Here is a 27050-nt window from a genome sequence, read left to right as displayed (position 1 = left end):
ATATAAATTGTTTTAAATAATGTTCTGCAATATATCAAGGAGTCTCAGATAGTATATTTCTTAATGTGTTTTGCCTGGAATGAACTCTTTTGGGTGCTAAATGTCTATTAAAATTATGTTATGACATTATTGGATATCTGGCCTTCATTTTCCCTCTTACTCGTTTCCAGGTGCAAATATTCCAACTTTCTCTAAATATGTTGATTCAGTCCAAATTATTCTTGCCATATCAAGACTTTTTATAGACTCTATCAAACTGAGGAAAGCTTCAGTGTTTTGCTTTATTACCCAAAATAAACATACAGAGCCTGAGAAGATGGTGTGGTTATGAAAGTAGGTAAAAATCTGCTGGGCTCTTTGAAAACCCTAACTGAATACTCCCAGATGTGGTAAATCTAGATATGTCATATACAAGGGGGATCCTGCTTTCACTGATTTGGCTTCTTTTCTCTACTCACCAAATGTTACATTCTGAGATTTGTAAAACTGATAAACTGTGGACATAGGAACACTTCTATTTTTTTTCTTTTTTTAAAACTATTTTTATTGTACAATATAACATATATACAAAGCAATTGTTTTCAAAGCACTCTTCAACAAGCAGTTACAGGACAGATCCCAGAGTTTGTCATGCACTGCCAAATCATCATCTCAGATTTTTCTTGCTCCCGAATATAGGAGGCTAGAAGGAATACTTTTTTTTTATCATCACAATCAACATTTTAAATTTCTTTTTTCGGAAAAATAACATATAAAAGAAAGCAATAAATTTCAAAGCACAGCACAATAATTAGTTGTAGAAGAGATTTCAGAGTTTGGTATGGGTTACCATTCCACAGTTTTAGGTTTTTAGTTCTAGCTACTCTAATATACTGGAGACTAAAAGAAATATCAGTTTAGTGATTCAGCGATCATCTTCGTTTGTTAAACCCTGTCTTCTCTGGTATATGATGATGGTATAACTCCACCATCAGGTTTGATCTTTCTATCCCATTCTTTAGGGGTATTTAGGCTATGGCTATTCTAACTTTTTCATGTTGGAAAGGGTATGCCCATAATTTTTTAGATGTTGTGCTTTCATTCTCATTTAGTTAAGAATTTTTCTTATTTCCCTTGTGATTTCTTTTTTGACTTATAGATTAATTAGAGATGTTTTGTTTTTTGTTTCCTAATTGTATGGGTTTTCTAGGTATCTTTCTCTTATTGATTTCTAATTTAATTGTCATGTCACCAGAGAACTACTTTGTATGACTTGAATCCTTTTGAAAGTATGAGACTTATTTTATGGCCAACCATATGGTCTGACCTGGATAATGTACCACTGACACTTTAAAAGCATGTATGCACTGCTGTTGTTTGGTATGTTCTATAAACACTTGTTAGATCAAGTTGGTAGATAGTATTTTTCACAAACTTCAATTCCCTTTCTGATTTCCTGTCTAGTAATATTAATTAATGAGAGTGGGGTATTGAAATCTCCAAGTTTAAGTTGAATTCTCCTATCAGTTCTGTCAGATTTTGCCTCATGTATTTTGAAACTCTCATGTAGGTGCACATACGTTTATGTATGCTCTATTTTCCTGATGTATTGATCATTTGTATGAAATATTCATGTTTGCCTCTATTAATATTTCTTGTCTTTAAGACAATTTTGTCTCATTTTAAAATAATTGTGTCAGTTCTTATGATTACTGTTTGCATAGTATATCTTTTTTTATCCTCTTACTTTAAATCTCTTTGTGTCTTTGAATTTAAAGAATCTAGTCAACAGCATATATGTGCATCTTGCTTTTTAAAACTCAGTATTATGTGTTTTTTAATAGGAGTTTTTAGTGTATTCACATTTACTGCGATTATTGAGATGGTTGAATTTATGTCTGCTATTTTGCTATTTATTTCAGGTATTTCTTATATTCCTTTTGTTGTTTTGTTGTCTTCTTTGTATTAAACAATTTTTCTTAGTGTACTCATTTGATTTTTCCGGTATATTATTTTGAGATTTTTTTTTCTTAGTAGTTGCTCCTGGGATTACACTATGCATCCTAACATATCACAATCTAATTTGGGTTAATACCAACTTAATTATAACAACTTTGCTCCAACATAACGCCTTTATCTACCCACTTTATTGTGCAATTTTATTCTATGTATTGTATCTATATCTGTTATAAATATACATGCTTTTTCTTTATATAGTCTTTTGTGTTTTAAAGAAACTTAGAGTATAAAAGAGGTATGGTATTTTTTTTTAGCCACATATTTACCATTTTATTTCTTTCTGTATTTGAGTTATTATCTGGTATCATAGGGCTGCCTTTAATATTTCTTGTATTGCAGATCTGTTAGCAACAAATTCTATTATCTTTTTTTTTTTAAAATATGGCAATATCTTTGTTTTGTTTTCATTTTGGAAGGATAGTTTTGCTGGATATAGAATTCTGGATATAGAATTTGGGTATAGAATTCTTGGTTTCAGAAATTTTCTTTTTTACCACTTTATATATGTTATTCCACTTCTTTCTGACTTACATTGTTTATGATTAGAAGCCAACCATTGATTATAGTGCTGGTACCCTTTATAAGATATATTTTTTTCCTACCCTGCTTTTAAAATTTCTTTTTTGTTTTGGACTTTCAGCCATTTTCCTATAATGTGTCTATATTTGAATTTCTTTTTATTGATTCCACTTGGTTTTTTTGAGATTCTGTGGATTAGTGATTTTCATTAAATTTGGGATATTTCAGTCATTATTTCTTAAATAATTTTCCTCCTCTTATTCTCTCTTCTCCATCTGGGACTGCTATTATGCATATGTTAGATTGCTTCATTTTTTCCACAGTGCTCAGAGGCTCTGCTTATTTTTCTTTCATCTTTTCTCTCTGTGTTTTTCAGATTATGTCATTTCTATTCATCTATCTTTAAGTACTCTGATCTTTCTCCTGACACTTCAAATCTGCTGTTAAGCCCATCTAGTGTATTTTTATCATTTTCATTATAATACTTTCAACTCCAGTATATCCGTTTGGGAGATGGGGAGAGTATGTAGGAACAGCTATGTTTTTGGAGCAAAATTTGTAAGTACTTGGGTCACGCTTTAAAAATAAAGAGTATCAGCAAGAGATACTTTCCCGCTACCAGTGGGAAAGCAGAGAGTCAAGAGATCATCCAGTTCATTAACTTTCCAATTTTCTAGGTCAGAAAAGAAACTGAAGCACAAAAGTGTTAAGTTATTAGTTTTTGGTTTCATGGTGATTTGGTAAATTAGTTGAAATTCATGCCTACGTCTTCTGGCTTTGAATCTTTATTTTTTCCATTATCTCTAACAAAAAAGACAAGAAAAGCACAAGTTTTTCTAAATCCATAGAATCTTTAAGTTGAAAATGATCTAAGGGAATAATAATATGCTCCAGTATTAGCTTTCTGATATTATTATCTGATATTATTATTTAGCAACTGCTAAAAGAGCTAATACTTGTCTGAGTGTCTAATAAATCCTGATGCCAGTGATAAGCTCATTAAAAGTATATTAGTATTATTATTTTTAAAAATACACAAAGACATTGAGAGATTTAGTGATTTGTCTAAGAACTCTCAGATAGTAAGTAGTAGAGCTGGGATCCGAACTTGAATATATTTGAATTCATAACCTGTGCCTTTAACCATCCTGTTATATTGCTTTATATAATGTAGGTGAAAGTACATAACCCTGTGCCTGGCAGGTTTTAATCCTTATGCTAGAATTATTCTGTTGTGCCTGTGTCAGTCTCTACTTGAATATCTCTAAGAATGGGAAACTCACTCCATCCTCAAGTAGCCCTTTTCCATATTTGACAGTTTACGTTATTAGAACATTTTCTCATATGCAGCTGAAAAGTATATTTGTCTTTTGGTTATTCCTTTAATATTTGGCTTTCTGGATTTGCATAGAATAAGTCAACTATCTCTTCTCTATGAAAGCAAGTCTTCTCTAGTTTTTGATCTGCCAGGCTCAAAATACTGTTGTTTTCAACTCTAATTTAAAAAAATGAGAATTACTTCCCATCTTGCTACTTCGATGCATGCTACATCACCAGTTTCCTTCTCAGACTGTTATATCTGAAAATATATACAATACCACAAATAGGATACTAATGGCAATAGTAATAATAGCTATTATTTATTGACTTCTTACAATGTGGCAAGTATAGTGGCAAATGATTCACATATTTTTACAATAGCAGTGGGTGAAGAATTTGAGACTCAGAGATATGTTTTATCTGTCACTTCTACAGCTAACAACTGTATCAGAATTTGAATCAAAGTCTGCTTGATTCCAAACTCTTACTATGCCACCTTTGAGTGGCATGGAATGCATACAGCTATGTTCTATCCTGTATTCTGGATGTTCTGCTTCTATTAATTTAGTCTTAGATTGCATTAATTTTTTTGGCAGCAATATCATAAATTGAGTTATATTAATCTTGTATTTAACTAAAACCTAAAAATTATAATGAGATTTTAAGTATTTGAGCTTCTGTCTTACATAATTAATTTTCAGTATACAAGCAGGAATTTGTGTTCATGTCTACATCCTTCCATCTTTGGGAATTCAGCCCAAGTTTCTGAGTTGCCAAGATAATTTTGAAGTTTGACTCTATCATTTATGGTATTAACTCTTCCTATGAGCATTACATCTTTGATAAGTATCTTGCTTTCTTTTAATCTTAATCATTGATACAATTGAAAAGAAAATCTGTACATAAATATCTAGTCCCCAAACATTTTTGAAATGTACTTTTCTGAAGTCTAGGTCGTGTGTTTAGCCATGTCCATGGTTTTCTTTTCATATTTTTATTGATATTAAGAATATGTGGACATTTTATTTAAAGCTTCTTCTTAGAATAATGTTGATTAATCACTGTTGCTTCCTATGGCCTTTGAGCAATGAATTTATTGAATAGGAAATGGAGAGTTTAGGAGGTATTCTACTTTATGAATTAGATTTCTTTCAGAAGATATTGGGATAATTGAAACACCACTTCATTCTTTATAGTATATTTTAATACAAATTGTATAGTGTTTTCTGGGAAGGCATTTTTCATATGTCTAGTTAGACAATCTATGACATTCTACTATAATAGTGTAATTTGTTTTTTTCTTTTTAGTTTCCCACTTTTATTGTTTACTTTCCCTCTACTATTAAGCACATGAGTTTCTATATTGGAGTAACTTCTGGAATTTGTGGAAAGAGCACCGTACTTGACTGTGAAAATTCCTGGATTTGGGGACTGGTCATGTTATGTGAACTTGAGCAAATCACTTAAGCTTTATGGACCTCACCTTCCTCATATATAAAATAAGGACAATAATATTTATTCTTTATCATTTAGCATAGTAAAAACAGGCAGCCTAACTATCATTGGCTTATATAAAGAGTGCATTTGTCTCACATAACAAGAAATCAAGAAATGGGACGTCTAGTGCAACAGACATTAGGGACTTAGACTTCGTCCATCTTTCTGTTCCACCATCCTTTGTGTGTAATCCTTTGTCCTCATGGTCACAAAATGACTACTATAGCTCTCATGTCTATGCTTTAGACCTGAAGAATAGGAGTGACCAAAAGGCTAAAGGGTAGAACTAGTTTTTTCTTAATGAGGTTTTATCTTTTAATTTGGCAAGGGAAGTGTCCCTTAGGGATGTTTGTCTGCAGCTCATTGGCCACTACCCTGTTATTTGGTGACTCCTTCTTCAAGAAAAGTTTGGAGATTGTATATTTTGGCATTTTAGTCTCTACAGTAAAGGAACACAAAGGAGATGGGTTGTGGGTAGAGTTGGGTCAGCCACCTACTTTGAAAGGATTGTTGTTAGGATTCAGTGAGATAATGTGAGTAAAAAGTTTGACAGCTTGTAATTTAAGTAAGTGTAAACTTTATTAGTTAGTCTTCTTGCCTTTTCGGAAATGGTTCTGAACACAAGAATATCTTTGAGTTGGTTTATTCTAATTTTGTGTTCAAGCTTCAGAAAACCTAAAAGATTAGTTACTTATGTTAAATGACTTAAGTTTATTGCCCACAATCTAGAATTTCTACCATGCATAAATACCGCATGATTTCCAAATAGCTCTTTGTTTTCATCTAAGAATTAGTGAGAACCATTCCCACATCTGGCCAATTTTTCTGTGCCACACTCTACATTATCATCCCAAACCTCCTAATCAGTGGATTGTATTTCAACCTGGGCTTCATTTTTAAGGTTCTGTTGATGGGCCTTAAGATATCTTGTTTAGCACATTATTCCACCCTTCATGCCACAAGCCCTATTTTCTCTTAGGTGTGTTTGAGTTGCTTAATGAGCTAACATATCATTTTGGTGCCATCAACATGGTCGTTTGTTTTTTTCCTCTTCCAAAACCATTGGTGTCAGAATGCCAGAACTGTTTTTTTAAGTTCTTTCTCCTAAAATTCTTCGGTTTGTGCCCAGAAATGGAAGGTTTCTAGAATTGCCATTCAGATTGCTACTTATGGTATTGTTTGTCCCCATGAGAATCAGCTGCATTGTTTTGTTTTTTTTTTGCATTGGGTTTTAACTTGTGAAAATAGATAACTTTGGGCATGAAAGCTCCTTGCTAGTTGGGAAGTATTCTAGATGAATGGTTCTTTTTGAGAAAGGAAGTTTTTTGGAGAGTACTTCAGCTTTTAGTGAAAATCATACTGAAGTATAAAAGTCTATTACTAAAGGGAAAATAATGGGGAAAGAGGTATATATACAAAGTGATATACCTCCTCTTGCTCTCGTTAGTGAGCCACAAAATACTTTTTTGTGTTGAAAGAGTTATTACTGAATTGGAATGAAGCTATTTTCTCAGAGGTGTGTAAAAAATAGCAGGAGAATCCCATAGCTAAAGGCAACTTTAAATTGAGCTGAGTGGGCTGGCTGGGAGGTGAATTTGTAAATAGGCCAAGTGTCCTGGACACATGCTGGAACTATCACCTGATCCTATGTCATAAGTTAGAGAAAAGTACCTTTAGAGTCAGATAAACTTGTATTATTTTCCCAATGGAGAATGGTAAAAGGTGTTAAAGAAAGATCCAAAGAGATAAATAAGTCCTGGAGGTGAGCTGAGAAGTAGATTGGAGGAGTGGGAATCTTTAATGAAGTCAGAAGGACCTAAGAAACAGAAATCTCCACAGAATTGGGAAATGATCAGAACAGCTTGCAGGATACATCATGGAGTTGGAAACCCTTCAGGTTTATTACTTCTAAATCTCTTCAGTCTAAAGAAAATGCTGGTAGTTTCATTTATAACTTCTGACACTATTTTGGCTTCAACAAGACTTTAATGTTTGTATGTTTTTGTTTTTTAGTTTTACTACCTGCCTTTTTTTCTTTCCTTTTGTAGACATTGTTCGAAGTGATGTTGCTTTGGATAAACAGAAAGGCTGCAAGATTGCCCAACATCCTGATGTTATGCTGGAGCTCCAAAGGGAAAAGGCAGCTCAGATGCATCTGGTTCTTCTAAAAGAGCAATTCTCCAATACTTACAGTAACCTCATATTAACAGGTAAGGTTACTGGAGTCAGCCGAAATCTTAGAGCTCCATAGAGTTATGACTTTTATCAGTTAGCTTCTTGATGCTTGCAAGACAGTAGAGTGGGATCCAGATGAGACCACACCTATCTGTCTTCACCCAGTATATCCTGTTATTTAATTGTGATGACTTTTGTCTTTATGTAACAAATGTTTCTTGTAGTTTGCAGATGTGTTTTGCCTTGTAGTTACAGGTGATTTAGTATGTATGTTCTCAAAAGATAGAACCAATGAAATCCTAAGGAAGCTTTATAAAAATATTAATTTTGAGATGTGTGCCAGTAGATTTGTCAGATTACTAAATTTGGTGTCTTTTAAGAAGCAGCTATTTCCCTCTTTCTGTGTATGCACTTTCTATGAACCCAGTGAATATAAAGATGAAATGTAAAAGAGATAATATTCCACAGGCAGAGCTGAGAATGTTCTGTTCCTCATGGGGGTTGAAAATATCTGGGGAATTTGATTTTCTTTTTAAGAGCAAAAGGCTGTGAGACTGAGCCATACTCCCTTACATCCTTGGTTCTAGGAAGAAAGTGAATATTTGTCAGAGCGCTGAGGAGAAACAACTTTTAGCAGAGCTGCCTGCAAACTTTTCTGGTAAAGAGCATGTGAGTTGCATGCCTTTCTCAGGCTTTGAAAAAGATTGTAATAGCAGACTCTAATGTGAGAATCATTAGGGTTTTAGATGAACTAATAAGAGCAATTCGAGTTAACTGTGTGTTCTTAAGGGCATGTAAGGCAGACTGTACTATATTGATCCAAATAAACTTTAACAAATTATGTGTGCTTTCCCTTCTTCATGAACATTTTTAAAAATAAAAAGAAGGAATGTCTGAGAAGCTATGAACAACTTGCACTTATTTTCTTCTAAACTCCAAGTTAGGAAATTTTTAACCTTTTTTTTTTACAGGGTTCCTGGCATTTCACCAGGGATTGCTGAGTGGCAACCAAAGTTTTGATTTCTAAAAAGCACAAGACTATGGTTCCATCTTAATCTTGTACCTGGTGAAAAAAACAACAGCATAAGATGAAAGCCAGCTATAAATGGCTTTGATGAGAAGAGAAGAGGATTATGGATTTCTTAAGTATAGGCCCCATTTTTTGCTCTTTCACAAGTCATTAAGGAGGGAAAACTTTGAAGTGAGTTAAGGTCAATACATTTATTTCCCAAAATTGATTAGTGGACATGAGTTTAAGTTTAGATGTTTAGATAGAATATACATTTTTCTCCAAGTTTCTTCAGTTTGCCTCACATGTACACATGCACATATATTCAGTATTTTCCAATTCAGTTATTGGAAATAAAATATATTTCTTCCTGATAATATTTTCTAGGCACATATTTGAGGGATCAGACCCTGTGTTCTCTAATGTGGCATAGAAAGGCCACATTATAATTACACATAGTGTAATTATAACCTAAACTGTGGATTCAGAGCATAGCTTCAAGACATATTATCTTTGAAAACACAAGTGTTCCATTGAGTTCAGTGGAATCTTTTTTAATTCTCAGTAACATAATCCCTTTGGATGTTTATTCTCAATTCAAACTGTTGGAATCAACATTGTCAACTTTTACCCTGACAACTTGCTTACTTTCCGCTAAACAAACTTACCCTAGAGAAGAGCCTCTTTCCTGCTCTCACTTCTCTCAAGCTGCTTCAAAGAGTCCTCAGACATTTTCCACATTTTTCACCCAAATGCCTGTACAGAGGTGGTACCTTGCTGCAGACCAAGTATTTGGTGTGCCCTAGTTTGTTTACATGAAAGTTCAAAAGGTTTTTGCTCCAGGTGTTGGGAAGAGGTGGAATCATTTCAGTTTAGTATCAATACTAAAACTATTTTAATGTCCTTTAAGTCTTTAATTTTACACAATGTGGTTTTCTAATTGTTATGAAGTTTAATCCTTGATTTCTTATATAAATCTTGAGAACATGGTCTCCAGACAGCTAAACATAATATTTAAACATAGCTAAACTAACTTTTGTAAATATTTCCCTTTTCAGTGATGAATGTATATTGGTAAGGAGGGTAAGGTTGAAGGGCCAGAGACCTCTTAAATGAAGTGACTTTCTTTACCAATAATTTGGAACACTACTCTAGGATTTCTGTTTGGTGATGTTCCGTTTCTTTTGTATAACTCTGGCATAGTGTTTGAAATATCAGCAATGAAAGTATTTATGTGGAAATAGGATAAGTAAATTCGGCCTCCAAAATCTCAGCAAGAGATCAATTTTTCACAACTCCACCCCTTCTCCCAGTTATTTATAGAATTTCATGTAAATGTGCAGCAGTGTTTCATAACTATTTCCTGGTCAGTTAGTGGTTTGTTCTTTATTTTAAAAATGCAAGAACTAAGATCACAGTATAGTAAAAAATTTAAGAAAGTGATTGAAATGTCAGATGGTTAACAATATGTTAAAAATGATATTGTTTACCTCACAAACAAGTCCTTATTCTGAGGTGTTTTGCCGTTAGCTGATGTGACTGTTGAGGTGAGAGGCGTGCCTTTTCACTTTGTATTCTGGCTGATGATCTGTGTAGAACAGCCATCTCTCCGATGAAGGGCAAATGATATTCTAGTTTAAGGGTCTTTTAACCACTTAATAAAAGAGAACAAGAGCTGGCCTAATTAATAGAAACTAATCCAATTATTTAGTGCATATATCTCATTGAAGCATTCCTTGTTGCATCATATTTTTACAAAAATGGGTTGTTTTCATGTATTTTTGCCCAGTTTAAAACTTGTCTTAGTATTTTCATGTGAATGATTTATATGGTACTGAAAATAATGTTAGCCTCACCTAGCCTAGAGGATTTCACAGTAAACTGTAAGGTTAAGGGAAGGTGATAGAGTAATTCCTGTACAGTATCTGTGATTGAACTATTGAAAATACTGATGAGTCTTATATTGTACTCTTCACACTGACTCACAGAAATGTTCATGTATGTTTGTCTTAAAGCTTCTTGTTAATTACTGTGCATGCCAGATAATATGTTGTTCTCAAAGAGTGAAGTGAGAAGGGAGTTGGATAAGGTCCTTTAAGAAAGAGCAGGATCATGTCTTATACTTCTTTGTGCTCCTATGATTCTACTGTACTAATGTTCTATAAATTTTTTGAAAATATTCTTCTCTGTATATAATGCATGAATTCACTTCAAGCCTACTTATTAAGGGGGACTTAAACAACTTATACAGGTTTGGTTTCAGTTATTTGTTGCCTTTTTTTTTTTAGGTATAAATTATACTTTTGAGGATCCCTGTACTATAATCAAATGAAAAAGTAAAAATTAAAAATCAGCCTTAAAAGTCCATCTATTTTCTAAGATTTGTGTAGAACAAAAACTTGTGGAGGGCAAGGAATTCTGCAGCATTCTGGAATTATTTAGAGCATAGTGAATGATCCTGAAATGAGGTTAACTTTAAAAAAAAAATGTATTTGTGCTGTGAAGTCATCTAGTCAACTCTCTGTAATCAGGCAGCTTGAACTATTGTCCCTGTGGATGGATGGCATTATTCAAGAGGACTCTTGTCATATTATTGACCACCACTTTTGTGGTGGTCACAAAATTCAGTTATTAAAAGCTTTATTCAGTTATTAAAAGTTATTTAAAGCTCCAAATTAGACTGAGATTCTTGCGGATCAACTTTACTGTGTTACTTTGGCAAATGGATTGAGCAAAGAACCTTGTACTTTTCTGTTATGGCCCATTCTCCCAATTTAAATTGGGCAAAAAGGCACGTATCATTGGGGTGAGAACTATTTCTTTTAGTTCCCCCAAACTATAATACTTGGGGATCTATTTCTAGATGAGTATAAGCTACAGTAGCCAACCAAATGCAAAACACTATTTTAGTCCTTAATTCTTCATTCTACAGAAACTTTTCTTGATCATCCAACCTAAAGTGATCTTTTCTTTGGTTTTCACTATAATTTAACAACTGTCAGTGCCATTAATTTTGCAATTTGGTGGAAATTTAAAGTGAGTTTTGCCAATACCTGTTGATTAAAACTCTTTCAAAATCAACTCTCCTTATTAGTGGTTTGGATAAATCACTTCTATTCTCAAAATATTTCCTATAGCTTCTCAATAGAGTAAGTCCGTTCACCATGGCTTTTGAGATCCTGTGAGATCCACCTGTCTCCCTTTTTACTCATTCCCCTTTCCTTCTAATTAAGTGAATTTGCTACAAGCTTATTTGCATAAACTGTTTCATTAAACACTCCACGTTTTCTTCCACTTTACCCCAGATGCTTGGATAAGCCTCCCATTTGCCAAGTTCTCTTTTTGCTCATTCAAAACCATGTTTAAAGCTGTTTTACAGTAAAATGTTCCCATGGGACAAGGAAACATCTGCTTCAGAGACTTTCTGCTTTGTAGGGGGAGAGAAGTACATTTTTCTATCATTGTGAACCAGGAGGGTATGACTGGATGTACTTTAGAACCAAAACCTCCGGATAGCAGAGTTTATTTTAAAGTTTTATTAGAGAAGTTGTAGGTTTACAGAAAAATCATGTAGACTATACATAATTCCCATATACCTTCTCTTACAGTCGAGTTTTTAATATCAGATTTTTCCTCCTGCATTTACTTCCAAATTTATTAGAATAAAATAATGTTTAAAAATGACTTTGAAAAGTGATAAGTATGTGGCGTCATGTGCTATTTATTTGCATGTTTAACATATTATAGGATGATGTGGGTTATATCATCATAGAATACTTTTCTAGAAGGCTAGGAATTGTGTCTTGTGTATGTATATATCTTCTAAACTAGGGGTTCCAACCTTTCTGGGGAAACTTTTCAGTATAGAAACAGTTTATAGAGTAGCCCTTCCAAAGACAAAAGAAGTGCTGCTAAATGAAATCTCTGTATCAATCCATTCTTTATAAGTACTCTAATATTATTAAAGTATGCTTTGATGGAATTTTGAGGGTGCTTTTGAAGCAATGTGTACATATTTTCAAACTCTATTAATTTTTGAATGTTTGTTCTGAATTTCAGAATTCATGAATAAAAATAAAACGGCTGATCTTGAAGCTGGTTAAATGCACATACATTTTCAGGATCTTTATATAGAACAGTGATTCTTAGGTTAGGGAGGGTAAAGATTTCTTCATTTGGAATCAGGTAAAGGAGCTTATTTGTGTAATGAAGAGGTTTTGTGGCTTTTCATTTTCTGCCTTGTTGGGGGAATTGCTAATCAGCATACCTTGATTCAACATCTTAATAGCATTTACCAAGTGTTTACTGTGTGACACTCTCATTTGCCATGACTTAAATCACTTTTGGGAGTGCCCTATCATCAGACTTCCTTTATGCAGTTCCCAGGCCAATTTCCTTCCTGCCGTGATGCCAGGCCCCAGTGGGTCTGCATACTTGTGAATCCTGGCTGACTTAGTCTAGACCAATTGGTTATGATCTGAGCACCATTGACACGTATCCTGGCTTCTTCCCTTGCTTGACAATTTATTTCCTCACCTTCTTCTGTCATAAGTAGGAGCTATAAGAGGAAGGAAAACTGGAAGGCGTTCAGTTGTCCAAACCCTTTTCTGCTAAATATGAAATTAAACCATGAGATTTATGAGGGTATATATGATTTCACAAGACAGATGATTTTCCTACCTCCTTTTTCTGTATGACAGGAAAAAAATGACCCAAAGTACAGATGTCACTGAATTTATCTGTGGAAGTGGCTTCCTTTAAAAAATTAAGTTTTCTTCTCAATCGTGGAAGTAATACATGCTCATTAGAGAAAACTGTGAAATTCTCTTAACCTAGAGATAACCAATATATGTTTTTTATATATTTGAAACATAAATGAAATTTTGATATATATAGTTCTATATCCTTCTTTTCCAATTAAAATTCTATAGTGAATCTCCCCTACCTTGATAAAATTATTTGAAAATGTTTCTGAAATCCACATAATCTTTCTTATGGTGATGCTAAATGTATTTTTAATAGTATTGGTATTTCGTGATGATTGTTTTTAAATAATAACAGTTATATAGGTTCATTTTATAAATTTGAAAAACATGGAAAAGGAACAAAAAGTCATCTAGAAAATTTTGGTATATTATCTGTATCTATCTATCTATCTGTCTATCTATCTACCTAATCTATCACTGTCTTTATCTAATCCATGTGTCTATCTATAATATAATTTATATTGCATGTTAAATTATATATGAATTATATGTTTAAGTATGTGTATTTAAATTGTATGTATATACAGTCTAAAAATGAGAATTACTCTATATATGGATAATTTTTAATATTTTAATTATTAACAGAAAAGCTGCATATTTCTGGATCTTAACTTTTTAAACTTAATTATATGTTTAAGAATTATAAAAGTAATGAATTTTTAGTTTTACTAGTTAAAAAATATAGAGATAAATAAGGAAAAAGATAATAATGTTCTTTTCCTGGTCCCCATTGTTTCTACCCCTAAATGGTAGCTAGTGTTTGATGCTTATATGTCCACAACTTTTTAAAATGCCTTGTATGTACCTATACAGATTAAGCAGTTATTTGTTCTTAGTAGAAAAAGGGGATTCTTTCTACAGGTTATCTTATGATTTTTTTTCCCCCTCTATCCCTTAATGGTACATTATAGACATCTCTCTAGATTAATCACATAGATTGAATTCATTTTTTATTTATTTACATAATATTCTATAGTATTGATAGTTTTGAATATAACATACTTTGTTATATTCCCCTATTAATGTAAATTTATATTATTTCTTATATATATGAATATATATGTACATATATGTATATTTTCAGTTGCCAGTGTACACTATGCTGGAATAAGGATGATTGTGTATATATCCTCATTTACTGATGCACTTATTTATGTAGAGAAAATTTCTCAAAGTGGAATGCCTGGGTTAAAAGGTATATGTATGTTTAAGTTTTATAAAGTCAGGTTTTTAAGGTATAATTTATATGCAGCAAAAATAATTTTGGCAAATGTATATGTAGTATATAGTTATGTAACCACTCCCATCATCAAAATTAGAAGATTTCTGTCACCCTAAAAAGTTTCCTTGTGCCTCTTTGCATTCAGTCTCTTTTCCCCACCCCGTCTTTAGATTCCTCTGATCTAATATCTGTCTTTAAGATTTTTTTCTTTTCGGAATGTCATATCAATGGATAATAAAATATTCATAGGATGTCTGGCTTATTTCACTTAGCATAATGTTTTTTGAGATTCGGCCATCATATTATAATCCATATGTTAGCAGTTCCTTTTTATTGTATATGGATGTTTCACAATTTGTATTTGTTCATCTAAAAGGCATTTGATTTCTTTATAGTTTTTAGCATTTATGAATAAAACCTCTATAAACATTTGCTTTCATATCTTTACCTTGACATAAGTTTTCATGTCTCTTGGGCAAATACTTAGGAATGGGATTGCTTGATTTTATGGTAAGTATGTGTTTAGCTTTGTAAGAAATTACATAGTTTTTCAAAAGCAGCTGTACTATCTTGTGTTCCCAAAAGCAGTGTGTGAGAGTTCTAGTGTCTCCACATACTCCCAAGCACTTGGCATTGTTCCTTTCAAAGTTAGGTTATTCTACAGGCCTTGTAGTGATAGCTCATTGTGGTTTTAATTTATATTTCCCTTAACACTAATGATATTGAGCAACTTCATGAACTTATTTGCTCTTCATATATCTTCTTTGGTAAAGCATTTGTTCAAGTTTTGTCCATTTTTAAATTAATAAGTTTTGCTTTCTTTTTAAGAGTTTCAGGAGTTCTCTATATATTCAGGAATATAAGTTCTTTATTAGACAGGTGTATTGTAAATATTTTTTCCCCAGTCTGTAACTTGTCTTTTGATTTTCTTAACAGTGTATTTCTTTTGAAGAGCAGAAACTTTTTCTGTTTTTTTTAACTTTCTTTTTTACTGTGTAGTATGACATATATACAAAGCAAAGAAATAAAAAATGCAATAGTTTTCAAAGCACTCTTCAACAGTGGTTACAGGGCAGATCAGAGTTTGTACATAGGCTACCATATGATCTCATATTTTTCCTTCTAACTGCTACAGAATATAGAGGACTAGAGGGCTTAAAAATTTTTTTATCATCACAATTGACTTTTTTCCTTCTTTTTTTTTGTGAACAATAACATATATACAAAAAAGCTATAAATTTCAAAGTACAGCACCACAATTAGCGGTAGAACATATTTCAGACTTTGACATGGGTTACAATTTTGCAATTTTAAGTTGTTGTTTCTATCTGCTCTAAAATACTGGAGAATAAAAGAGATATTAATTTAATGATTCAGCATTCATATTCATTTGTATAACTCCTATCTTTTATGTGTAATTCCACCATCACCTTTGATCTTTCATACCTCTCTTTAAGGTTATTTGGGCTGTGGCAATTCTAAATTTTTGATACTGGAAGGGTCTGTACTAATATGGGGTATGGAGATTGAACTATCTGATGTTCTGAAGAGGTTGGGCTAAGTTTCAGGACTTATCTGGGCCAGGGACCCATCTGGAGGTTGTAGGTTTCTGGAAAATTACTCTAGTGCCTGGAACCCTTGTGGAATTTTATATATTTCCTTAGGTGTTCTTTAGGATTGGCTGGAATTGTCCTGGTTGGAGGTTGGCAGGTTATGATAGGTAGCAATGTCTAACAGAAGCTTGCATAAGAGCAACCTACAGAATAGCCTCTCAACTCTATTTGAACTTTCTCTGCTACTGATATATTTTTAATTACACTTCATTTCCCCCTTTTGGTCAGGATGGAATTGTTGATCCCATGGTGCCAGGTCTGGATTCATCCCTGGGAGTCATCTCCCACGTCACCAGGGAGATTTTCACCCCTGGGTGTCATGTCCCACGTAGCGTGGTGGGCAATTGTCATGGTTAGGTTCATGGTTAGGTTAGTTATGGTACCTGTTTGGTTGGGCAAGTGCTGGCCTATCTGTTGTGATGAGGACATTTCATAGAATTAAATCATGTTCATGTCAGCTACATCCACAGCTGATTACATTTGTAATCAGCCAAAGGGAAGTGTCTTCTCCAATGAGTAATGCTTAATCTGATCACTGGAAGCCTTTTAAGGAGGATTCAGAAGAGACAGGCTCTTCCTGTCTCAGCTGGTGAGCCTCTCCTGTGGAGTTCATCCAGACTCTCCATCGGAATCATTGGCTTCACAGCCTGCCTTGCGAATTTTGGACTCTGTGTTCCCGCGGTCACATGAGACACTATTATAAATTTTATATTTGTGAGTGTTCCCTGTTGATTCTGTTTACCTGGAGAACCCTAACTAATACAGCAATGATTTCATTTGCAGAGTTGGGCTTAGAAAGACTGAGGCCACATCTGAGCAACAAAAGAAGTCCTCCAGAAGTAACTCTTAGGCATGCCTGTAGGTAGTTTAAGCTTTTCCACTACCTACATAAGCTTCACAAGAGAAAGCCTCATGATCAAGAGCATGACCTATTGATTTGGATACCCCTAACATTTGACACAGTATCAGGGGATTCCCTGATGGTAAGGTAATAGTTCCATAGTTTCTCTTCCCTCCCTCAGGGGACTTTGCCAATACTTTTGATTATCTACTTAATATACTCTAGGATGTTTCCAGGCATTACAATAATCTATATAGGATTAAAGGACCTCTTTTTAATTCTGGGCTTCCTGTGTTTCAGTTGTTCAAATGAGCTATACACATAGTTTGAATTAGACTGTGCACTACAGAAAATTTCCATTCCAGACCAAATAAACCTTTCTTCCATTGGTCTCAAAGAATATGTGTGTTTCTAAAATATAGACACTGTCTTCCTTACCCCTATGTTCTGAATTACTTTAACCCCAACCTATTCAGCTTCATTCTTATCTCTAAATATCATGTTTTATATACATATATATATATATGACAGCCTCTCAAAATCCAGAAATAATAGTCACCACTCCAGCCTTAATGTGTCTGCTCTAAAAGTTTAAAATCTAGGCCCTTGTTTTCTTATAAGCATTTTCTAAAGGTGACCATAGCATTGTTGTTTTTTTTTGTTTCTGCCTTATTTTGTCTCACCAAATGTCCCACATGTTCATTCACATCGTTTCATACCTCACGACATTGTTCCTTTCTGTAGTGGCACAACCTTCACTCATAAGTATACACCATCATTCACCAATCTACTTCTACATCAATGCATCCTTCAGCCACTGCATTCATCGGGCATCATGTAGAAGGCCCAAGGTCCAGAGTCCATCAGCATTCTCAATTTTAGATAGTTTCATTGCTTCAAGAGACAGAAAACCAATAAACACACCCTTGCCAAATAGGAATTCTAAACCTCCTCTTAATTATTGTCCCTACCCCAATATTTAACTCTGCTGTTGCTGTGATAGTGCTGATGGTCTACTTTTGAACATAGTTCATGCCATACAATAGCAATTTTTTCCCTATATGCTGGACTTAAACACTCTTTATGCTCATATCTTTGAAGTAGTTTTTGTGAGAACTCATTCATATTTCTAATGTGAATCAGTGGGACAAATAAGTCTATACAATGCCTTTCAACCTTGTTCATCTTCAATATGGCAATATTGCTTCTAGCCCTACTAGAAAATCACCTTTGCTCCTATCTATTCCCTTACATTGGAGTTCAGCCTCATTAGATAATTGGTTCACCCATCTCTAGCCTCTATGTATCTCTACGTCCCCTATATTCTGTGTTATAAACCTCAGATTATACCTTTATCCTGGTCATAAAAGTGGAATCATGCAGTATCTATCCTTTTGTGTCTGGCTAATTTCACTCAGTGTTATGTCCTCAAGGCTCATCCATCTTGTCATGTGCTTCAGGACATTATTTTGTTTCACTGCTGTATTATATTTCATTGTATGTATATACCATGTTTTGTTGATCCACTCATTTGCTGATGGGCATTTGGTTTGTTTCCATCTTTCGGCAGTTGTGAATAATGCTGCTATGAATATCAGCTTGTAAATATCTGTTTGTGTCATTGCTTTCAGCTCTTCTGGGTATATACCAAGTAGTGTTATTACTGGGTCATAGGGCAGCTCCATATTTAGTTTCCTAAGGAACCACTAAACTGTCTTCCATAGTGGCTGCACCATTATACATTCCCACCAGCAGTGCGTGAGTGTCCCAGTTCCTTCACATCCTCTCCAACATTTATATTTCCTGTTTGTTTAATAGCAGCCATTCTTGTAGGGGTGAGGTGGTATCTCACTGTAGTCTTGAACTAAAAGAACTTTGATTTCTTTTAGCAATGTTATGTAGTTTTCTGTGTTCAAGTCCTTTACATCCCTAATTGAGTTCATTCCTAAATATCTGCAGGAGCTTTCCCTAGCTCCTGCCTGGGGTCTTCCTCGCAGCGAGACGGGGGAACTCGGTAGCCGACCGGTCCCGGGGGCTCGAAGGTCTGGAGGGCGTGCGAGATGAAGAACGACTCGCGGGAACTGGAGGAGCTGGCAAGGCCTGCGCACCAGAACGTTTATTAGCAGAAGTACAGAGCTTTATATAGTGGCGAGGCGGGAATAGGGAGGGGCCAGGGGAGGCGCGCTGCGTGATTGGTGAGGAGGCTAAGGGGTGGCAGCGAGGGATTGGGTGAGCTGAGAGCAGAAAGGTCCAATGGAATAGCTCGAATATGTTGCTAGGCTGAGAGCTAGAGGAACGGGCCGAAATTACATCTGGCAAATATTTAATTCTTTTAGGTGTTATTTTGAATGGATTTTTTTCCTTTACTGACTTCTCAGCTAGGTCATTGCTTGTGTATAGAAATGTTACTGATTTTTGCACATTAATTTCATATACTGCCACCTTGCTGAATTTGTTTACTAGCTCAAGTATCTTTGCTATAGATGTCTCAGAATCTTCCAAGTATAGTATCATATTGTCTGCAAATAACGAGAGTTTTACTTCTTCCCTTGCAATTTGGATGCCTTTTATTTCTTTGTCCTGCCTGATTGCTCTAGCTAGAACTTCTAGCACAATTTTGAATAATAGTGGTGACAGTGGGCATCCTTGTCTTGTACCTGATCTTAGCAGGCAGCTTTCAGTCTCTCCATTGAGTATGATGCGGCTCAATGGTTTTTCATATATTCCCTCTTTCATACTGAGGTAGTTGCCTTTAATTCCTGTCTTTTGGAGTGTTTTTATCAGAAAAGGATGCTGAATTTTGTTGAATGCTTTTTCGGCATCAGTCGAGATGATCATGTGATTTTGCCTTTTGATTTGTTAATGTGCTGTACTATATTAATTGATTTTTGCATTGAACCATCCTTACATTCCTTTTTCCTCAATTTTTGGGAAAAGTTTGAGCAGGATTGGTGTTAGTTCTTTCTGGAATGTTTGATAAAATTCCCCTGTGAAGTCATCTGGTCCTGGGCTTTACTTTTTAGGAAGATTTTTGATGATTGCTTAAATCTCTTTACTTGCAATTGGTTTGTTGATAGCTTCTATTTCTTCCTGAGTCAGTGTAGCTTGTTTGTCTGTCTTCAGGAATTTTTCCACATCATCTAAGTTGTCTCATTTGTTGGCATAAAGTTTTTCATAGTATCCTCTTATGATTTCTCTACTTTCTTCATGGTCTGTGGTAATATACCCAGTCTCATTTCTGATTTTTTTTCACATCATCTCTCTTATTTTCTTTGTTAGTCTTACTATTGGCCCATCAATTTTATTGATTTTCTCAAGGAATGAACTTTTGATTTTGTCAATTATTTGTATTGTTCTTTTGTTTTCCCATTCATTTATCTCTGCTTTAATCTTTGTTATTTCTGTTCTCTTATTTGCTTTGGGGTTAGTTGCTTTTCTTTCTCAAGTTTCTTCAGGTGTGCTGTTAAATCCTCGATTTTTTTTCTTTGTTGTTTTTAATATAGGTATTAGGGCAACAAATTTCCCTCTCAGCACAGCTTTTGCCACATCCCATAAGTTCTGATAAGTTGTATTCTCATTTTCATTTGTATCCAGATAGCTACTAATTTCTCTAGCAATTTCTTCTTTGATCCACTGGATGATTAAGCATGTGTTATTTAATCTCCATATATTTGTGAATGTTCTTGTTCTTTGGTGGTTATTGAGATCCAGCTTCATCCCATTGTGATCAGAGAAAGGGCTTTGAATAATTTCAATGTTTTTAAATTTACAAAGATCTTTTTATGTCCCAACATATGATCTATCCTGGAGAATGTTCCATAAACACTAGAGAAGAATGTACATCCTTGTGGGCTTTTTTTTTTAAATTTTTTTTTATTAATTAAAAAAAAGAAAAGAAATTAACACAACATTTAGAAATCATTCCATTCTACATATGCACTCAGTAATTCTTAGTATCATCACATAGATGTATGATCATCATTTCTTAGTACATTTGCATCGATTTAGGAAAAGAACTAGCAAAACAACAGAAAAAGATAAAGAATGTTAATATAGAGAAGAAAATTAAAATAATAATAATAATAAATATATATATATATAAAAGGAAAAAGAAAAAAAACAAAAACAAAAGATACAAACAAACAAAAAAAACTATAGTTCAGTTGCAGCTTCATTCAGTGTTTTAACATAGTTACATTACAATTAGGTATTATTGTGCTGTCCATTTTTGAGTTTTTGTATCTAGTCCTGTTGCACGGTCTGTATCCCTTCAGCTCCAATTACCCATTATCTTACCCTGTTTCTAACTCCTGCTGGTCTCTGTTACCAATGATATATTCCAAGTTGATTCTCGAATGTCGGTTCACATCCGTGGGACCATACAGTATTTGTCCTTTAGTTTTTGGCTAGACTCACTCAGAATAATGTTCTCTAGGTCCATTCATGTTATTACATGCTTCATAAGTTTAGTCTGTCTTAAAGCTGCATAATATTCCATTGTAGGTATACACCACAGTTTGTTTAGCCACTCGTCTGTTGATGGACATTTTGGCTGTTTCCATCTCTTTGCAATTGTAGGTAATGCTGCTATAAACACTGGTGTGCAAATGTCCATCTGTGTCTTTGCCCTTAAGTCCTTTGAGTAGATACCTAGCAGTGGTATTGCTGGGTCATAATCCATTCTGCCAGTCTATATCTTTTGATTGGGGAATTCAGTCCATTAACTTTTAGTGTTATTACTGTTTGGATAATATTTTCCTCTACCATTTTGGCTTTTGTATTATATATATCATATCTGATTTTCCTTCTTTCTATGCTTTACTCCATACCTCTCTCTTCTGTCTTTTCGTATCTGACTCTAGTGCTCCCTTTAGTATTTCTTGCAGAGCTGGTCTCTTGGTCACAAATTCTCTCAGTGACTTTTTGTCTATAAATGTTTTAATTTCTCGTTCACTTTTGAAGGACAATTTTGCTGGATATAGAAGTCTTGGTTGGCAGTTTTTCTCTTTTAGTAATTTAAATATATCATCCCACTGTCTTCTAGCTTCCATGGTTTCTGTTGAGAAATCTACACATAGTCTTATTGGGTTTCCCTTGTATGTGACAGATTGTTTTTCTCTTGCTGCTTTCAAGATCCTCTCTTTCTCTTTGACCTCTGACATTCTAACTAGTAAGTGTCTTGGAGAATGCCTATTTGGGTCTATTCTCTTTGGGGTGCACTGCACTTCTTGGATCTGTAATTTTAGGTCTTTCATAAGAGTTGGGAAATTTTCAGTGATAATTTCTTCCATTAGTTTTTCTCCTCCTTTTCCCTTCTCTTCTCCTTCTTGGATACCCACAACACGTATATTTGTGCGCTTCATATTGTCATTCAGTTCCCTGATCCCCTGATCAAGTTTTTCCATTCTTTTCCCTATAGTTTCTGTTTCTTTTTGGAATTCAGATGTTCCATCCTCCAGTTCACTAATTGTAGCTTCTGTCTCTTTAAATCTACCATTGTAGGTATCCATTGTTTTTTCCATCTTTTCTAGTTTGTCCTTCACTCCCATAAGTTCTGTGATTTGTTTTTTCAGATTTTCTATTTCTTCTTTTTGTTCAGCCCATGTCTTCTTCATGTCCTCCCTCAATTTATTGATTTGGTTTTTGAAGAGTTTTTCCATTTCTGTTTGTATATTCAGCATTAGTTGTCTCAGCTCCTGTATCTCATTTGAACTATTGGTTTGTTCCTTTGACTGGGCCATATCTTCAATTTTCTGAGTGTGATCCATTATTTTCTGCTGGTGTCTGGGCATTTGATCAGATTTCCCTGGGTGTGGGACCTGGCTGGTTGAAAGGTTTTTCTGTGAAATCTCTGGGCTGTTTTCTTTTCCTGCCCAGTAGATGGCACTCGTGGTGCTCGTCTGCGGGTCCCACCAGTAAAAGATGCTGTGGCTCCTTTAACTTGCCAATCTGAATCTCGCAGTCGGCCCGGGAAACCGCGCGTGGAGGAGGGGTCACCGGCCACCGCAGCTTGGGGGAATGCCGGTCCAAATTGCCCAACTGGCCCGAGACGCCAAGTGTGGCGGGAGGGCCCCGTTATCCAACATTCCCAGTCGGACCGAGAAGCCACGTGTGTGGAAGGGACCCCGGTTGCCAGCCGCCCCGGCCTGGGAAAGCGCGCACCCCTCGGGTATCTCACCGCAGCGGATTCTCCCTGCCCGTTCAGCCATTCCAGAATGGGGTACGCTGTCTTTTTGGTCTCTGTCGTGGCTCTGGGAGCTGTTTCGTATTGTTTCTGTTTCTTTGGTTGCTGTTCTGGAGGAGGAACTAAGACCTGAGCATCTTACTAAGCTGCCATCTTCTCCGGACCATCCATCCTTATGTTTTGAGGTACAATGATCTATATATGTCTGTTAGGTCTAATTCATTTATCAAGTTATTTTAACGTCTCTATCTCCTTGTTGATCTTCTGTCTGGTTGGTCTCTTATAGAGGAGAGAGTGTATTGACATCTCCTACTATTATTTTTGAAACTTCTAGCACTCCCTTCAGTTTTGCCATTATCTGTCTCATGTAGTTTGGAGCTCCTTGATTGGGAGCATAAACATTTATGATTGTTATATCTTCTTGGTGAATTGGCCATTTAATTAGTTTATAGTGCCCTTCTTCGTCTCTTAGGATGTCTTTACATTTAAAGTCTATTTTGTTCTATATTGGTATAGTTACTCTTGCTTTCTTTTGGTTATGTCTTGTGTGGAAAATCTTTTTCCATCCTTTTGCTTTTATTCTATTTGCATCCTTTTGTTTAAGATGCAGCATATAGCTGGATTATGCTTCCTAATCCATTCTGCCAATCCGTATCTTCTAATTGGTAAATTTAGCCCATAAACATTCAAAGTTATTACTGTAAAAGCATGTCTTGAATTCACCATCTTATCTTTTTAATTTTGTCAGATCTATATATTCTTTTCCCTCTTTCTCTTTTTATCCTTTAAATTGTCCTTTCTGGTCCTCTTAAATTCTGTGCCCTCTCCAGACCTCTCTCTCCTGTCTTTTTTATTCAGCTGGCAGAACTCCCTTTAGTATTTCTTGTAGGTCTGGTCTCTTGTTGACAAATTCTTTCAGGACTTCTTTGTCTGTGAAAACTCTAATCCTCCCTTAGTTTTTTTTTTTTTTTTAATTTTTTATTAATTAAAAAAAATTAAAAGAACCAAACATTCCCAACACATGCACTCAGCAATTCACAATATCATCACATAGTTGCATATTCATCATCATGATAATTTCCCAGAACATTAGCATAAATTCAGAAAAAGTGATAAAAAGACAACAGAAAAATATAACAAACAGAAAAAAAAAATTTTACCGGCCATTGCCCTTACTGATCCCTTTCATTGATCACTAGCATTTCAAACTAAATCTATTTTAACATTTGTTCCTCCTATTATTTATTTTTATTCCATATGTTCCTCTCATCTGTTGACAAGGTAGGTAAAAGGAGCATCAGACACAAGGCCTTCACAATCACACAGTCACACTGTGAAAGCTGTATCATTATACAGTCATCATCAAGAAACATGGCTACTGGAACACAGCTGTACATTTTCACAGCTGGAGGCCATTCCCTCCAGCCTCTCCATTACATCTTGGATAACAAGGTGATATCTACTTAATGCATAAGAATAACCTCCAGGATAACCTCTCGACTCCGTTTGGAATCTCTCAGCCATTGACACTTTGTCTCATTTCACTCTTCCCCCTTTTGGTCCAGAAGGTTTTCTCAATCCCTTGATGCTGGGCTCCCTTAGTTTTGAAGGACAGTTTGGCTGGGTACAGAATTCCTGACTGGAAGTCTTCCTCTTTCAGTATCTTAAATATATCATATCACTGCCTTCTTGCCTCCAGAGTCCTAGTTGAGTGGTTTGAACTCAGTCTTATGTGGTTTCCTTTGTATGTAGTAGATTCTTTTTCTCTTGCTGCTTTCAGGATTTTCTTATTCTCTTCAACTTTTGACAGACTGATTAGTATGTGTCTTGAGGAAGGCCTTTTAGGATTTTTTGTGTTTGGAGTTTATTGGGCTTCTTTGACGTGTATATTTATGCCTTTATGAGGGTTGGGAACTTTTCCCCCATTATATCCTCAACTAGTCTTCCTAGCCCTTTACTCCCCTATTGTCCTTCTGGGACACCAATGATTCTTATATTTGGGTACTTTGTTTTGTCTATCATTTCCCTGAGATCCAATTCAAATTTTTCAATTTTTTTTTTTTGCCATTTGCTGTTTTGAGTCTTCAAAGTCAGTTATCCTGTCCTCTATATCACTTATTCTTTCTTCTGTCTCTTCAAATCTGGTGTTGTGTACCTGTAGTATGTTTTTTATTTGGTCAACAGAGTCTTTAATCTCTGTGATATCTGCGATTTTCTGTTTATTCTTTCAAATTCCTTTTTTTGCTCTTCTACTGTCTTCTTGATCTCCTTTATGTCCTTTGCCATCCCACTTATTTTATTATGTAGATTTGTATGATCATCTTTGATTAGTTGTGCAATGTCTGTGTCTCCTCTGGTGTTTTAATTTGGTCATTAGGTAGGGCTTTATCTGTTCACATTATGATATGCTTAGTAATTTTCTTTTGTTTTTGTGGCATATAAATATCTTGATTGATTTACTTTGGGAGTTGATTTCTTTCAGTAGTCTAAGGCCTTGTGTTTGCAGGATGGATGTGCAGCAGGGGGCAGGGTATGAAGCAGGACACAACAGTGTCATGATTTGTTTCAGGGCAGGTATAGATGCAGGTTGGGGATGTTAAACTGCTGCTTGTGAATGTGGGTACCTGACAGCCAGGGAGGATATAGCTGTGTGGTTGCACCAGTCTGGGGAGTATAACCTCGGTATGCAGTGGTTTAGGGCATGGGCCCCTTTGTATGCATACGTAGAGCTGTGGCAGCTGGTCGGTGTTATGTCTTCCTTTTGGGGGGGGCAGATGTGACCCAGTCTGCGCAGGTTAGCACTTTCTCTGAGCTGGGAAGTGTGGCTGAGGGCCGTGCACATGCCTGGCTTTGGATTGCTGTAAACTGACGTTCCCAGATCTGAATGACGTGATTGTGGGTCTGTGTACATGTCAGGTCTAGGAGTGTTTTAAACTGAAGTTACCAGAGCTGAAGAACATCACTGGGGACCCATATGCATGTGTGGGACTAGGAGTGCCATAAACAGATGCACAAACCTCAGGGAGGGTGGGGTGTGTCTCTACGAAATTATGGGTGGGGGGCAGAGGTGCCTGGGTATGGAGGTTAGTACCTGCAGCCTTTATGTGCTCAGCTTGCAGGGAACAGGGAGAGGGAGTAGTGCTCAGGAGGAGTGCAGGAAAGGTGGGTTGGGCTGCACTTGGGATTGTGGGGTGGGTATGTGCACTGGGGGTGGTGGGACAAGGGCTCTTGGAGCACAGGGAATGGGAGCAAGTGACGGGGCTCAGGTGTATGCGATGTAGGGTGAGTCACCAGTCACAGGGCTGCACAGGTGAGGGTAGTGCATTCAAGGAAGGTGGCCTGGCTAACTTCCTAGTCCCTGGCTCCTGTCCCTGTACTCCTGTGGTCTCTGTGCCTCTGTGCAAGTTTCCAGCTTTCTGCTTCTCAGTTCCTTGGCCTCTGCAATAAGGGCTGCCCTACGTGGTTCAGAAGGCTCTCCTAGGTCAATTGCACTCTTGAATCACCATCTCAGTCACCCTCCCATCCCTTATCTAATTTCTCCATGGAGCAGGGCTGAACACGAACTAGTCTATTTGGCCATCTTCCCAGAAGTGGAGGTGTATTTTTAAAAGTTCTTATGTTCTCCTTTTCTCAAAATTGGATTTGGAAACATTGATTAATTTCTCTTTTGAGTTGATGAAAACTTTGTCTTTATGAATTGCTGAATGAACTTCCTTGTCTTTATGTTGGGAAACTTGAAGAGATAATGCTTATTTCTTGTTTTTCACCCTTATCCTTAAAATATAATAAGGAAGGAGCCCATAGAATTTATTTTAACTTTCATTCTTCCATTTTGAGAGTATGAGAAACAGTTTCTATAGGTTCCTTTGTTTAGGCTATTGACATCACATCAAAACACAATTGAAA

At 35.5% G+C, this 27050-nt stretch overlaps 1 protein-coding gene across 1 annotated transcript in view; it reads left to right on the top strand.

Moving 5' to 3' along the window:
- HPSE2 (heparanase 2 (inactive)) overlaps positions 1-27050 on the top strand; it is a 771963-nt gene that overhangs the window by 92556 nt on the left and 652357 nt on the right. The window contains exon 3 of the mRNA XM_077125704.1: positions 7383-7544. Within this exon, the coding sequence (XP_076981819.1) occupies positions 7383-7544 (162 nt within the window). The remainder of the gene's footprint in view (positions 1-7382; positions 7545-27050) is intronic.

Source organism: Tamandua tetradactyla, chromosome 13 (genome assembly GCF_023851605.1).
Source record: "Tamandua tetradactyla isolate mTamTet1 chromosome 13, mTamTet1.pri, whole genome shotgun sequence".
Classification (NCBI taxonomy): domain Eukaryota; kingdom Metazoa; phylum Chordata; class Mammalia; order Pilosa; family Myrmecophagidae; genus Tamandua; species Tamandua tetradactyla.
This window is presented reverse-complemented; position numbering and strand designations above follow the sequence as displayed.